At 38.4% G+C, this 16,067-nt stretch overlaps 2 protein-coding genes across 4 annotated transcripts in view; one reads left to right on the forward strand and one right to left on the reverse strand.

Annotated features, from left to right (window-relative positions):
* The window catches only part of MLANA (melan-A), a 17,344-nt gene extending 16,820 nt beyond the window's left edge, over positions 1-524 (forward strand). The window contains exon 5 of the mRNA XM_003928178.3: positions 192-524. Within this exon, the coding sequence (XP_003928227.1) occupies positions 192-260 (69 nt within the window). The 3' untranslated portion in view covers positions 261-524. The remainder of the gene's footprint in view (positions 1-191) is intronic.
* Positions 525-10,886: 10,362 nt separating this feature from the next.
* BRD10 (bromodomain containing 10) overlaps positions 10,887-16,067 on the reverse strand; it is an 83,615-nt gene continuing 78,434 nt past the window's right edge. For all 3 annotated transcript variants that reach the window (XM_074394780.1, XM_010338774.3, XM_003928177.4), the window contains one exon: positions 10,887-15,126. In XM_074394780.1, the coding sequence (XP_074250881.1) occupies positions 11,519-15,126 (3,608 nt within the window). In that variant the 3' untranslated portion in view covers positions 10,887-11,518. The remainder of the gene's footprint in view (positions 15,127-16,067) is intronic.

Consider the following 16,067-nt stretch of genomic DNA (forward strand, 5'->3'; position numbering starts at 1 on the left):
CTTGCCCCCAGCAATCAGCATACATACTCATGAAATTTAACAATTACTTCATTGGGCAGAAATTATATGTGAGCAGGTAGAAGTTTCAATTGACAGGAAAAGTATAAATATGTAACTATTTTAACGTAATCCCTTCCTAGAAACATATACACTGTTGCCAAGCCCATATTCTCCCTTTCTTGTTCTCACAGGTTCCCAATGCACCGCCTGCTTATGAGAAACTCTCTGCAGAACAGTCACCACCACCTTATTCACCTTAAGAGCCAGCAAGACACCTAAGATGTGCTGAAATTATTTCCCTCACATTTTTGCTTGAATTTAATATAGACATCTAATGTTCTCCTTTGGAATGCTACAGGAAAAATGCATATCATCTCTAATAATAAGTCAGTGTTAAATTTTTAGTAAGTCAGCTAGCAGTACTAATCAAGTGAGGAAATGATGAGAAACATTCAATTAGGAAAACTTCATCAATAAATATTGCAATGCATGATACTATCTGTGCCAGAGGTAATGTTAGTAAATCCATGGTGTTATTTTCTGAGAGATAGAATTCAAGTGGGTATTCTGGGGCCATTCAATTTCTCTTTACTTGAAATTTGGCTTACAACAAACTAGTAAGGTTTTTGAATCTTGATCAACATGAACTGTACATAGAATTGTTCCAGGTGAGTCTGTACTATGAAGTGCTCACAAAGGATATTTTTACAGGTTTAAGGCAAAGAGCTGATTGGTCCATTTATCTGATCAAGAACATGTCAGCAATGTCTCTTTGTGTTCTAAAATTCTATCATACTACAATAATATCCTGTAAAGATCCTATATCTTAGGTAAGACATATAATGTAGTCTAATTACATTTCACTTCAAGACTCAATGCTACCCTAATGACACATATTTTCTATTAAACCAGAGATTGGTAGAAGGATTTAAGGCAGTAAAAGCTAGTATAGTTTGGCTGATGCCTATGTATTGCCTTAAATGTACCTGTGGCAACTTAGTTCCCTTGGGTTCCCAAACCCCTCACATAAGAACATGCAGAAGAAATCATAAAGAATCAGAGATTCTGGAATGGTATCATTATTTGCATAGCAACATAGCAATTTGTTTTCCTATGGCCACATCAACATATCACGGAGAATATTATTTATCTAATATTGCTCTTTCAAACAGCTAATTTAAATTTTTTGGCTTTAATTTCTATTGCCACCCTAAGTGGAAAACCAGTACCATTTTCCATAGTAGAGGATAACTATAAAAATGAAGATAATGAAAGTAATTTTCTTAGCCTAATAAAATACTCATTTAGTATTTAGTAGTGAACCTGAGACCTGCTCTCTTTGTCAAGCAGCGAGATTAACAAGGAAACAAGGATCAGAGAAAAGTTAAGGGCTATCTTTGACATAATTGGAAGGCTTACAAGAGTTTTAAAGACATTACTTTCTCACTATATGATTCATTGTTAATTAAAGGTGAATCAGTAAACCACCTAAAATCATCTTGTGTCATCTGAAACACTAGTGTAACATAACTGCATCATTTTCTACCAAACACAAAATTTCACCAAAGGAGAAAAAGAAAACAGAGGATAAAGACACTACACACATTGAAAAAAACATTTTACAAAATACTAAAATATTTCCCACTCTTCCTGATACTGTCAAGTCTTACCACTTAATATAAAGCTTCCATCTCTCCCACTTCAAAGAAATAAATGAATTATAAACAAAAAAAACTTCATCAGGCATTTGGGTACCTCCTCGCCTCACCACGAGGTCTCTGCTGAACCTCAATCCTGTACACTGAGGAACCTATGGCTTGAGCCCTAGACCTCTTCAACACCCCCAGACTGTCACCCACTGAGGGTACTCTTATTTCTCTGTGGAAAAGGCTCTCCTCACAGAGTTCCTCAGTTCCCAGGTGATGGATACAGAGATTTGGCCTGAGTTTGCCAGAAAGAAATTAGAAAAATGAGACATTTTTGAAAGGAATAGTAGGTGCCAGATTCAGAAAGACATACTCGTTCCTTCACAGAGGCAGCCACACCTCTGAAGATGACTCCTTGGATTGGAGTCCAACTGCAGGGCAACCCTGGGAGCCATGTGCTAAGGATGTAAGGTCACATGATATAAGGAGTATGGGTCATTATATCACCACTGAGCTTCTTATGTATTCTGGTTATTAACCCCTTCTCAGATGGGTAGCTTGCAGATATTTTCTCCCACTCCATGGGTTGTCTCTTCACTTTGTTGATTGTTTCCTTTGCTGTGCAGAAGCTTCTTATGTGATCCTATTTGTCCATTTTGGCTTTGGATGCCTGTGCTTTGTGGAGCATTACTCAAGAAATCTTTGCCCACTCCAATCTCCTGGAGAGTTTCTCCAATGTTTTCTTTTAGCAGTTTAATAATTCGAGGTCTTAGATTTAAGTCTTTAATCCATTTTTACTTGATTTTTGTATATGGCAAGAGATAAGGGTCTTGTTTCATTCTTCATTCTTCTGCATATAGGTATCCAGTTTTTCCAGCACCATTTTTTTGAAGAGATTGTCCTTTTCCCAATGTATGTTCTTGACATCTTTGTGGAAAATTAGTTCACTGTAATACGTGGATTTGTTTCTGAGTTCTCTATTTTGTTTCATTGGTCTATGTGTCTTTTTATTTATTTATTTTTTTAATGCCAGTACCATGATGTTTTGGTTACTATAACTCTGTAATATAATTTGAAGTCAGGTAATGTGATCTTTCCAGTTTTGTTCTTTTTTTTTTTTTTTTTTGAGACAGTCTTTCTCTGTTGCCCAAGTGGAGTGCAGTGGCACATTCTCAGCTCACTGCAACCTATGCTTCCCAGGTTCAAGCTAGTCTTGTGCCTCAACCCCCCAAGTAATTGGGATTACGGAAGTGCACCCCCATGCCCAGCTCATTTTTGTATTTTTAGTAGACATGGGGTTTCACCATGTTGGTCAGACAGGTCTCAACCTCCTGACCTCAAGTGATCTGCCCACCTTGGCCTCCCAAAGTTCTGGGATTACAGGCATGAGCCACTATATCCAGCCTCTAGGTCTTCTGTGGGCTATTCTAGGTCTTTGGCTATTCCGGGTCTTTGTGAGTCAATATATATTTTAGGATTTTTTTTTCTATTTCTATGAAGAATGTCATTGTTATTTTGATAGGGATTGCACTGAATCTGCAGATTGCTTTGGGTAGCATGGACATTTTAACAATATTGATTCTTTCAATCCATAAACATGGAATATCTTTGTTTTTTTGTGTGTTCTCTTTGATTTCTTTCTTCAGTGTTTTAGTTTTCATTGTAGAGCTCTTTCACTTCTTTAGTTAATTCCTAGGTATTTTATTTGCAGCTATTTTAAATGGGATTACTTTCTTGATTTCTCAGGTTGTTCCCTGTTGACATACATAAATGATTTTTTGTTTTTGTTTTTTGAGATGGAGTCTTGCTCTGTCGCCAGGCTGGAGTGCAGTGGCATGATCTCAGCTCACTGCAACCTCCGACTCCCTGGTTCAAGCTATTCTCCTGCCTCAGCCTCCCAAGTATCTGGGATTACAGGTGCATGCCACCATGCCCAGATAATTTTGTATTTTTAGTAGAGACAAGGTTTCACCATGTTGGCCAGGACGGTCTTGATTTCCTGACCTCATAATCCTGCCACCTCAGACTCCCAAAGAGCTGGGATTACAGGCGTGAGCCACCCACACACAGCTATATTTTTAAATATTGATTTTGTACCCTTTAACTTTACTGAATTTATCATTTCGAATAGTTTTTTTGGTGGAGTCTTCAGGTTTTTCCAACTATAACATCATGTCATCAGCAAATAAATAATTTTGACTTCTTTCTTCCTAATTTGGATACCCTTTCTTTCTCTTGTCTGATTGCTTTAGCTAGGACTTCTACCACGTCACCACTGAAGGAGAATCTACCCCATCTAAGAACACTTGGATTAAGTGGGGGAAAAAGTGGCCTCGAAGAAAATTCATGAAATATTAAGATATTGCCATTTTGTTTTGATACTGAAATCCAGAGCTGTTACTTTAAATATTTGTTGAGACCCTTCAGTGTTCTCTAGCAGCTTGGGCTGACTAAACACAAATGAGGAGAGGAGCTTTCAGGAAAGGGAGACCCTTGCAGTTAGATAGGATGAGGCTTCCCTGCTGCTGAAGGAAACCTGAACTCAGGAAAATGAGCCTCACCCATAAGCATGGGCCCAGGAGTCCTCTACTGCAGTGTGCCCTTCCATTATACCCTGACACACCTGTGGGCCGAGAATGGGTAATGGCATGGCACTACTTTGATCCCCTAAGCTTCCTGCAGTTAAGGACTACAGTGACAGGAGCTCATAACTGGTCTCCTCTCATTGCAATTAGCATTTTCCACTTGCCTAGATTCACTGTACAAATAGTACTCTTATTTGTGTGGTGAGCAAAGTTAGAGAGCACTGTTTTAACAAACCTGGGGATCCCCCTCCTGTGCAACCCTCAGTGGTAGTGACTGATGCTTCAGACAAGGCTGAAGTCTCTATCCATTTCCCCGCAAGATTCTGATATAGTTTCTCTGGTTATTTTTATAGTAAAGAGCAGGCATACTTTAAGGAGGGAAAAAGAGCTAGCCAAAAGATTTTCTACTCAGCTTAAAGTCAGTGAAAATTTAGACTGATTATACAAATCAATGAAGCCTTCAAGTTATCTCCGGTGCAGACAAGTCCTCTGAAGTTACAAATGTTAAGTTTAGCATTTAGTAAATACACGGACAGGTTTACTTGTCACTTGTGAATATTGTAGACCTTCTCCAAAAAAGTACAGAAAGAAGTCTCTAAACTTTCTTTTCATGGTTCAATAGCCACTTGAAGATGCATCAAAATCCTTCAATCTCAAGTAACCACTGCCAAAAACATCTTTAAAGTGTCTCAGAAGAACTAGCCATGGATTGTTTGAATGAAAACACTCATTTTTATGATAACCTAAAAGTGCTATCCCAAGAAGCAGTGAAATGGAAGAAAAAGTGTGAGAAATGGAGAAAAAAAAAGCTTGACAACTTGAAAACATAAAGAGGTTGTAAATGATAAACAGAGACCTTTAAAATCTCTCAAACCATATAGAAGGTGATACACTGCCTGTCTTTAGGGAAAATTACATGGGTGATGGCAACTTGAAATTGACAAAGACAAATCAGAAAATTGAGAACTTCTAGGCTGTAGATCAAAAAACAATTTGAAGAAATACATTGATGCTGTTAATTGTTTCCTTAAAAAGGCTTGAAGGCGAAAAACAAAAACAATTTAAAAGAAAATCACATGAATCACTTACAGTTCAAAGAAGTAGTCTGCCACCTGAAGAAGCATCTCTGTAGTCTAAAAATGTAGTTTATATGAAAACGTCCGCTGTGTAACATCTGAAGCATGATGCCTATGGGAAGACGGCCTTGAGAGTCTCAGAAGCGCTTTAAGGGGCCGGGTTTGGTGGCTCACGCCTGTAATCCCAGCACTCTGGGAGGCCAAGGCTGGCAGATCATCTGAGGCTGGGAGTTTGAGACTAGCCTGACCAACATGGAGAAACCCCATCTCTACTAAAATGCAAAATTAACTGGGCGTGGTGGCGCATGCCTGTAAGCCCAGCTACTCAGAAGGAGGCTGAGACAGGAGAATTGCTTGCACCTGGGAGGTGGAGGTTGCAGTGAGCCGAGATTGTGCCTTGCACTCCAGCCTGGGCAACAAGAGCGAAACTCTGTCTCAAAAAAGCACTTTCTACTATCAAAACTTAATTATTTCCCAATAAAAAATGCTCAAGAAAGTTAGATGGCAGCTTGGCACACTAAGCTAAGAAAAGAAAATTATCGCAACAGACAAAATTGGCTAAAGCAGTTTACATTTCAGGTTTTCCCAACTGGGTCCTGCTGTTCCAGGTGGAGGGGATTCCATGCATCATCAGGTCTGTGAGGAAGGCAGGTTAAACTGTATGGGCTTAGCCAGGCGTCCCCAAACTTTTTACACAGAGGGCCAGTTCACTGTCCCTCAGACCGTTGGAGGGCCGCCACATACTGTGCTCCTCCCACTGACCACCAATGAAAGAGCCCCTTCCTGAAGTGCGGCGGGGGGGCAGATAAATGGCCTCAGGGGGCCGCATGCGGCCTGCAGGCCGTAGTTTGGGGACACCTGGTAGGCATTTGGGTCATTAGGTTTGATTCAGGTTTACAGCAACCATAAATATATACTGCAGGACATCCGACTCTGTTTTCTTTACTTAATAATTTCATTTCTTTTTATTGTTTTTTCTTAGTTGATGCTACATTTGCTTAAATTCAAGCTTGAAAAAAATTACAATTCCTAAGATGGTGTTTTAAAAATCTAGATCATTTTAATAAAATCATTGACTATTAGACCATTTCATTTGACTCTCAGAATTAGATCCATTTAAGTACCATATTTAGGTTGAACTAAGTGGTTCACTATTACATAAACCAAATGAATTTTGTATGATTATGAGACACAAATCAATAAAGGCCATTTATATATGCTATGAACCATCACAAGAAATGTGAATGACAATATTTACCTCAACAAATTTAGGATTAATAAATTTATTGAGGTAAATATTGTTTACCTCAACCAAACCCAACAAACAAAAGAACAAAACAACAAAACAAAAATATCCCCAAATACATCTATTAGTATTTTTACTAGTTTAGCACTAGGGGAGGTAACACGTTGTTTATGATATTCTTTGCTGTTTAAATGTTTCTAAATTTTATGCAGTCAAAACCTTTCCCTTAAAAAATATTTTTCTTTATCCTTCTCAATCTCAACAGTTTCTGTCCTCTCTAGTATTACTAGCTACCCGATTATGCCAAATATCAGGTCTTTACACCACTTGCCTGGCCCACCCAATATCCTGACTGGTCTTTCTGTCTTTAGTTAGGTGAATGATGGCAGCTATCATTTAAGTATTTACTATGTGGTAGGCATTGGGCCAAGTACTTTACATAAATTATCTCATCTAATCCTCACAGCAATCCTGCAAGGTGATTTAATGGTCCTCATCTTATGTTTCACTGCTACCTTTGCTTCAAAAGCTTCAGTAGCTCCCCCATATACTTTCAGAATATTTTTCAGTCCTCTATCAGCTAGCCCAACCTATTTTTCTAATCATTCCCTATGGGTTTCTTAACCTATAGCATTACATTCAAATTCAACTGCTCTGCTCCCTAAATGCTCCTTGTGCTTTCCTGAGACTGAGTCTTTGTAGGCCCAGTTCTACACGTACTTGCAGTCATAGCATGAATGCCACCTCTTACGTGAAACCTCTGGAACCTTCCTGCTAAACTCTCATAGTTCTTTATTCCTCTAACTTATTGTTATATCCTTTTACTATTTTCTGTATTGAGGACAGAAAGGGCTCTTACTCATCTATAACATTTCTGCAACATCTTCTACATTAATTGTATGGTTCTCAATAGATGTGTAGAATAAATTTACAACTCTGGTAGATGCCTTGAATTTATCTGATAACTACTTTAAGAATGTTTTGCATACATCATTCTTTAAGTAATTAAATGATTACATACACCATTTGATTCTCTAGTACTGCCTCATATATTACTTTTTAACTATATATTTCTCACATTTTCTCTCCAAAGTGTAAGAACCTTCTCAACTATGCCATTCCCTTCAACTTTTCTAAGCATCAAGCACCATACTGTGCATAGTAAATGCTTGTTGAATAAATATGTAAGAATAACTGGGGCAGATGACAGCATTACAGTACCAAGCCTTCATGCTCAGGTGATTGCAAAACTACTTTGGGAATGACTTCAGATAAACTGTTTATCATTTCTAAGCTTTAGTAATTTTGCCTAAAATCCCTATGAAATTTCTTACATCAGTTTCAGAATTTGCCAATTTCTCAAGCTTTCAATGTTAAAAATTTTAAAATTTAAGTTGATCTACTGGATCAAGCAAACATTTTTATTGATTTTAGTGTACATATTATAGCTATCACTACTTTAACAATAAAATAATTTCAATTAATTAAATACACCAATAGAATAATACACCAATAAAATTGGAGACTTGGGATGTGAGCAGGACTTTAAACGGCTACTTATTATTATACATGTACATGTGCATGTATATATATATACACACACACACATATGTAACTAATCACAAAGGAAAAGCTTTTTGTAGGGGCAGGAAAAACAATAGGAAATGAGAGGAAAGGGACGCATTAACACCAGAAGGAGGCAGGCTATTTCAGCATGTTTTAACTTAATATTTTAGGTGATACAGAACACAGATATCCAAATGGCCTAATCCTGTACTAAGTATAAAAACACAACCCCTCCAGTACCATGAATCTTTTCAGGTGGCACTCTAGTAACGTTTCTTCCTTTTCATGTATGCCTTTATAGACACCCTTTAAAGAACCCTTAGTAACACTAAACACAATGAATTCAGGAATTTAACTGCATTCTAGCCAAGATCTAAGAAATCCACATGACCTACAAAACTGGAGACCAAGGAATTTGGGTTTTTGAAGATATAAATCCATTAACTTAATCAAATTTCTAGTTCAAAAAATGGGGCTGGGCGCGGTGGCTCAAGCCTGTAATCCCAGCACTTTGGGAGGCTGCGGCAGGTGGATCACGAGGTCAAGAGATCGAGACCATCCTGGTCAACATGGTGAAACCCCGTCTCTACTAAAAATACAAAAAATTAGCTGGGCATGGTGGCATGTGCCTGAAATCCCAGCTACTCAGGAGGCTGAGGCAGGAGAATTGCCTGAACCCAGGAGGTGGAGGTTGCGGTAAGCCGAGACAGCGCCATTGCACTCCAGCCTGGGTAACAAGAGTGAAACTCCGTCTCAAAGAAAAAAAAAATTGGAGTATTCGTTTTAAAAAGTAAACTAGACCTGAAATCAGAGGTTATCTAGATTTGTTACTCACTCAACAAATATACACTGAATACAATGTGCCAGACGCTGGGGCGATAATGATGATTGATAAGGTTCCTGAAATTAAATAATATTTCGAAGAAGTCACTATAGTTTTGAGGAAGTGCTATTCTCAGTCTGAGCGACTGCACAATACAATGATGCTGGCTAGGGTATGACAAGGAAAGGGAGTTACACGGAACATATTAAGAACCTGTAATGAAACTTTAGGTCAAAGAGGACATCTGGGAAGACCTTGAAGTATCTTGAATTTTCTAGAAACTAAAAGAAAATTAAGAGTATGGTGAACAAGAGGGAGATTAGGTTTAAGTGAAGCTGTAGAGGTAGGCAAGAACAGACTGAAGAGCCTTTTAAACAGTCCGTGGGGACTTGACTATGAAGGTTCACCAGATCACACAGAGCTTTGAAGGTCATATTAGTAATTCAGATTTAGGAGTCAGGATAGATTGAGTGGCTGGGGGCAGTGGCTCACACCTGTAATCCCAGCACTTTGGGAGCCCAAGGTGGGCGGATTACCTGAGGTCACGAGTTTGAGACCAGTCTGACCAATATGGTGAAACCCCATCTCTACTAAAAATACAAAAATTAGCTGGGTTGTGGTGGCACACACCTGTAATCCCAGCTACTCAGGAGGCTGAGGTGGGAGAAAAGCTTGAGCCCGGGAGGTGGAGGTTGCAATGAGCTGAGATGGCACCACTGCACTTGAGCCTGGACAATAGAGGAAGATCCTGTCTCTAAAAAAAAGAGAAAAAAAAGAAAAGAAAAAAACAACCTGAAGAGATTTAATTTTTAATTAGTTTAGGTCCTTCACTGGGATTAAAGTTGGACCATAGGTAATTCAGTAAATTAGTTTCTTAAAGTGACTTACAAAATTCTTCTGAGACAAAAGGCAAACAGTTTTGGGTCATTTTGTTTTAAAAGCTGAGTAGGTAAATATATTCATTAAGCACCATCTATGTGCAATGCAATGCACTTCAAACATCACCCACTCCCCGAAGGCTTTCTTAACTGAAAGAAATGGGGGAAGAGTGACTCAGTAGAGCACTGACATGACCAGCAAAAGTACTATTTTAGAGCATAAGTAGCAGTTTTTGAGAGCCTTTAGTTATTTTCCAGGAATATTCTCACTACCCTCTTCACAGTGATGTAGTCTCAAAAGAAATCTTTAGCCCTACACTTCCGTATAATTTTCAATCCCCCATGATAGCTTCATGTGATGAAGCTTAACGGTATTATTATAAATGGAAGGATGAGTATACAGTTCAGTAGCTCAAGATAATGGATATCAAAATCCAACAAATATATAAGCTACCTTTTATTTAAAATGAGATGTTCTCAGGAGCGGTGGCTCATGCCTGTAATCCCAGCACTTTGGGAAGCTGAGGTAGGTGTATCTCTTGAGCCCAGGAGTTCAAGACCAGTCTGTACAACATGGTGAAACTGTCTCTACAAAAAAATTGAGAAATTAGTCGGGTGTGGTGGCCCATACCAGTAATCCCAGCTATTGGGTTAGTGTGAAAGTAATTGTGTTTTTTGCCATTTTAATGGGAAAGTAATTCCACTGATGGCAGAAGTTGCAATTACTTTCACACCAACCTAATACTTGGGAGGCTGAAGTGGGGATGGCTTGAGCACAGGAGGTGGAGACTGCAGTGAGCCAAGATTATACCACTGCACTCCAGCCTTGGCAATAGGTGAGACCCTGCCTTTAAAAAAAAAAAAAAAAAAAGGCATTTTCTGAAAACTTACAAGATTTAAGTGAAAGTAGTATGTGTAAGCTAGAAAGCCATGTACAAATGCTAGCTCTTATTAATTCAAATTTCACAGCGTTTATTCTTTCTTCTAAAGGACTGCCTTCGTTTACATCCTGTATTCTTTCAATGGAACAAGAACACACGTTAAAAATGGTATTCAAACAAAGAAATACAGCAACTCAAGTTTATTACATGCAGATTCTTCTGCATTGGTGCTAACAGTTCACTGGTCCAAAATTACTAAAATACTTAAAAAACTATACATTATGTAAACAAAACATAAATAAGACAGCATAGTTCTTTGTACATATATTTAGTACAGGTTGTTAGGGATTTTGGAATATGTACAATTTTACATCATGGACTGCATTTTTCACAATGCATAAATATATATATATATTTTTACAGAAACAAAAATAAGATTTCACTAATGACACAGAATACCATATCATAGATATGTTGCAACAGTCCAAATTCAATAAGAAACATGTCAACGTAAATGTGCAAAAGGCTAGCTTACTCTAAACTATTCAAACGTTGTTCAATTTACGTTCTACAGACAGGTAAATCCTGACTTTAAACACAGAATCTTGAAAACCTCCTCAGACCAGTAAGTGAAATGGAACAGATTTTTTTCCTCCCCAAGAAAACAAAGCCTTGTTGCAAGCTAATGAAAAGATACATTAAAACACACACACACAACTATGTATAGTAAGCCTTCGACAATATAATAAACATTTAAAAATTTCTGGGAGTCAAAACAATGCCCCATTATTTAATAACTGGCTCTTTTAATCTAAATTCAAGATGCAGCTGTGTCAGGCTTCTCCAAGCCAGATGATTGAAAAGCAGGGAAGACAGATGCAGGATTTCGACTGGCAGATACAACAATCTGAGAGAGAGATGAAGAGAGTGAAGACACCTTAGATGCTGGAGTATTGATGGTATTCAAAATGGCTCCTTCTGGGCTAACCAACAATTTTTTGACAGGTGTGTCCAAATGAAACACTGAAGTGCTACTTGGCAGTGGAGGATTACTGGAACAAATGGCAGACACCAAAGATGTTTTAGCTAAAAGAGTAGCTGGAGGAGACTTAATTACTGAAGTCAGTGATACTGTTGGTACAGGAGGTGGAACAGGAACTTTCACAGTTGTGTTTATGATTTGTGGTGATGTATGTACTGTAGGTATAGAACTTGCATTCCCAGAAGAGTTTAAAAATTTTGTAGGGCTTCTTAGAGGATGCTGTAGAGGTGGCCCACTTAAAGAATTATTTGATGCTAGTGTGATCTTCTGGGCAGAGTTATCTATTGGTGTAGTCTGAATGCCTTGGCTGCTGTTAAGAACTAAGGGGGCTCCATATTTTGGATTAGTAGATATAAGGAGAACATGGCTGCCAGCTCCAAGACCTTGTGGTGGAACAATAAACCGGGTTCCGTTAATCATAATCTGAGTGCCAGGTGCCAAAGGGGTACTGGTGTTGATGACTATTTTTTGCTGAATACAAGGTTCACTGAACTGACTCCCGACTAGACTAGTTACAGTGGATGGTGCCGTAGCAGTGTGAACGGTAGCACCACCTGGAGCAGAACTGTAACTGGGGGTTTTTACGAAAGCTTGCTGGTTTGGCAGAGAAGCAAAATTGGAAATATTCATTATTTTACCTGGACTTGGTGAAAGGGATGACAATTCAGCTTGAGATTGATTTGTGTTTACAATTGTTGGCACTGTAGTTGAAATCCCTGGTGGCTGAAACTGGAGCGAAGTCCGAGATTGTCTTTTAGAAAGAGATACGGAACGCGTGGCTCCTGGTACTGTTGCCGAATGTGGAACTGTGTTTATTATTTTAGGGGATGTAGTCACAGGTGTAGGTAAGGCAACTGTAATAGGAATTTGCAAAGCTGATGTTAAACATTTAGGAGACACTGTTGGTTGTGTAGTTGAAATCAGAACAGATGACGCAAGGTGTCCTGTTTTCACAGTTGATAAAGCAACAGTTTTTCCGAGATTTGACGAGCAAAGTTTATTTGACAAAATAGGCATAATTCTTGAAGAGGTATCATTTCCACTGACTAAAACAGGAGGTCGTGTCCCAGCTGAAGGAGAGGCTGAGGTCACTGAAAGGGAACCCAGAGATAAATTTGCTCCAGTTACTGAAAACATGTTTACTGCTCTTGCTGCAGAAACCACTGATTCATTTACAGGGGTAATATTCTGACTCACGAAATTTGAGCTTACTGGAACTGAATTACCACTTGTTGACAATGGCAAAATATAGCCCTTGCTACTTTTGTCTTCTCCCTTTGGGGTTACATTTTGCAATATATTAATTGATGGGATAGCTGGCACAGTGCCTGAAGTATTTACAATTGCTTGACCTATGTTTAGTCCAATTTTCACATCTTTTATCTGAGACACAGCTGGTGATGAATTTATTTTTATTGGCGTGCCCACTGTAGATGGAATCAGCACTATTTGGGGTTGCTCTGGAGTTTTAACATATGCTTTATTCAATGGAGGAGGAAGAGTTTGTTTTAATGATTCTGCAACAAGAGTTGGTGTTGATGTACGACTGGGAACTGGGGCATTAATAAAAACCAGTTTCTGGGCAGAAACACCTGTAGATGTCAGTGCAGGTGTCATATTAATTGCAGTTCCATTGCCAGAAGAAAGAACAGATGGAGCTGATACCAGCATAAGTTTCTGAACTGGAGTCCCACTGATTACATCTCCATTTGTTGCTGCTGTTGCTTCTGACCTTGTAACAGGGTAACTATTTGTGATATAATCTACTTGTTGCTGTTTAGTTGGAGTATGGATAACATTTGCATTGTTTTGTCTAAAATTTGCTGTTGATATGCTAATTACACTTACTGAACTACTTGTTGTTGATGGTAGTAGACTGCTAGAAGAAACAGAGGACTTCAAGGGAGAAGAGGGCATGTGTGAAGTTTTATCTATCATGTGGCCCAAATTACCACTGCCAGTAAGTTTGAGATTTTTCCCCATAGATGGAGTAAAGCTAGTTGGAAGGGAAACAGAAGTTGGTGTTTGGCCGAAAGGTGAAAGACTAGATGTAGTAGTTGTTCCAGCTACAGGTGAAAAAGCAGAGGAAGAAGTTGTTGATTTTGGCACCAGAAATGCCTGAAGCTGAGGAGCAAAAGTGAAAACTGAACTTGAAGATACAGTACTGGGTGAATTTTGATCTGGGTTGCTCTGTACTTTTACAACTCCAGTGTTCCCACCTCGTGTCCTAACCAGAATTGACTGTGAATCTCTTATGCACACAGTTTTCAGCTCTTGCTTTGTTTCAGAACCATCTGTCTGTTGTGCAAAACAACTGAAGGAACTACCAGGATTTGTAGACCCATTTAGTGTTGTTGATAACAGAGGCTGACCTGTGGAGGAAATGGTGGGTGAAGCACTGGGCAAGGAGAATGTGGCTGCTGAAACTGCATTCTTGACTTTTCCTGCCTCACTCTGGTTAGTCTTAACTTGTGGTGTTAATAAGTTACTTACAGAGATTGCAGGCGACATAGGCTGTGGTTTAGCACTACTTACATTTGATAAAGGTGTAATTGTTTTGTTGAAAACTGTATTTGGTAGTTGGGTAGAAACAGTTCCTGGTGAGTTGACAAAAACTGATGCTAAAGAAGAATTTATGTGTGTTGTCTGTGGGAAAGACGAACAATGTTGCTCTGTACCTTTTTGTTGAAGTGGCGGTATTTCTTTTGCAACGGCTTTTCCTTCTTTATGCTGAATCACAAAATTCTTAGGGAGAATAAGAATCTGCTGCATGCTTTTTTCTCCTGTTTTAGGATCCACCACAGGTTGCATCTGAATCTTTACTGAGCTATTTTGAAGATCTACTGGCAACCACTGGCCACAGGGCATTCTGTATACCATTTGTAAAGGACCTTTTGTATTGGTGTGGCAGGTCAATGCTGCCTTTATGGGGCTTGCTTCTGGAGGAGATAAAACTGGCTTTTCCACAGCAGGAGCATTTCTACCTGTGGAAGGTGGCAGTTGATTTGTTAAGGTCACTTTGTTCCCAATATTCTTTGCAAGCAAGGCCTGAATGGGTTTGGTCCCTTTCTGGAGAGTAGACACTGGTACTGAATCCAATGAGGCAAATGACTCTGGAAATGATGGCTCTGTATGTGTTGATTCATTGATACAGTCAATCTGCACATCACTTTCTAGATTCTCAACTGTTGTCTCATTTGTGCTTAACTTTGCTTTCTTCCTTGGAGAAAGCTCTTTTGTGCTGTCATCCACATAAGCAGTTTGTTTGGACTGTCGTTTAAGTGTTTTAAGCAGTGTCCTCGGTAAGTCTTTTGAAGGCAATTCCTTTTTCAACAGCTTGCTTCTAGCCATAGGAAAATCTATTTCTGATAATTTCATATCATCTGAAAATTATAAAAACAGGCATTTTGTTTATATAAAACAGCAACTAAATCATAATAACATCAACTGTAAAAAAGAAAGTCAACCTTTAGCTGGCAATGTATTAAGAAATCTACTGCAGGGTGATTCAAAAGCCTTAGCATTACTGATGAAGACAAAGATAAGGTGATCTTTGATATGATAATCTAGATACCATAATGATGACCAAGAATAACCTGTTACTGAGAAAATTATTTTTGGTCAAAATTTTTGGTCAAGAATTCTGCTAATTCTTCTGCCAGTGTAAGTGCAAAAAATTGTTTCATTAGAAATACTCAAGTCAACAATTAGGGCTCAGACTTTAATTTGGAAAGGAATCTAGTTCTCTTTTTCAGCTAGGAACACTCTGATACCATAAAGAGATAGTTCTCCAATCTATTCTATTTCTAGAGACTCTAAAGGACAAAAACTGTCCAGTTTTTTCTGATGTTCATCCTTATAGTAAAAAAATTTACGTTCATATTTGGTTAAACTAGGTTTATGAGACATTACTCTTTTAATTTGCCAAAGATGGAAAACAATAGGTTAATGTATTTCTAGCCACATACTTTCATATTAACCTCCATAAAAACAATGAAAGTCACTAAACTAGATTTACATAATAATATAATCTGAAAAATAGAAATGAATTACAGGTAATCTAATCCAGCCTTTTATCCTTATTATAATGATGTGTTCATTCTGGTCTCATTAGGCCATCAACCATGGTAATTCCTCAAAAAATAATCTTCATATTAAGAACTTGTCAAATTCTACTTCTAAAGTAAATTTCAGATAGAGTGCTTCAAAAATACTAACAATAAAAGAAAAGCATGAACCAATTTCATAGGGATTACAGATCAAAGATGTGTGGTTTGTATGGGCAATCACTGCCCTACGGTTTGGAGTCAAGCACTGGCTCCTG

This window comes from Saimiri boliviensis, chromosome 2, assembly GCF_048565385.1.
Source record: "Saimiri boliviensis isolate mSaiBol1 chromosome 2, mSaiBol1.pri, whole genome shotgun sequence".
Lineage (NCBI taxonomy): Eukaryota > Metazoa > Chordata > Mammalia > Primates > Cebidae > Saimiri > Saimiri boliviensis.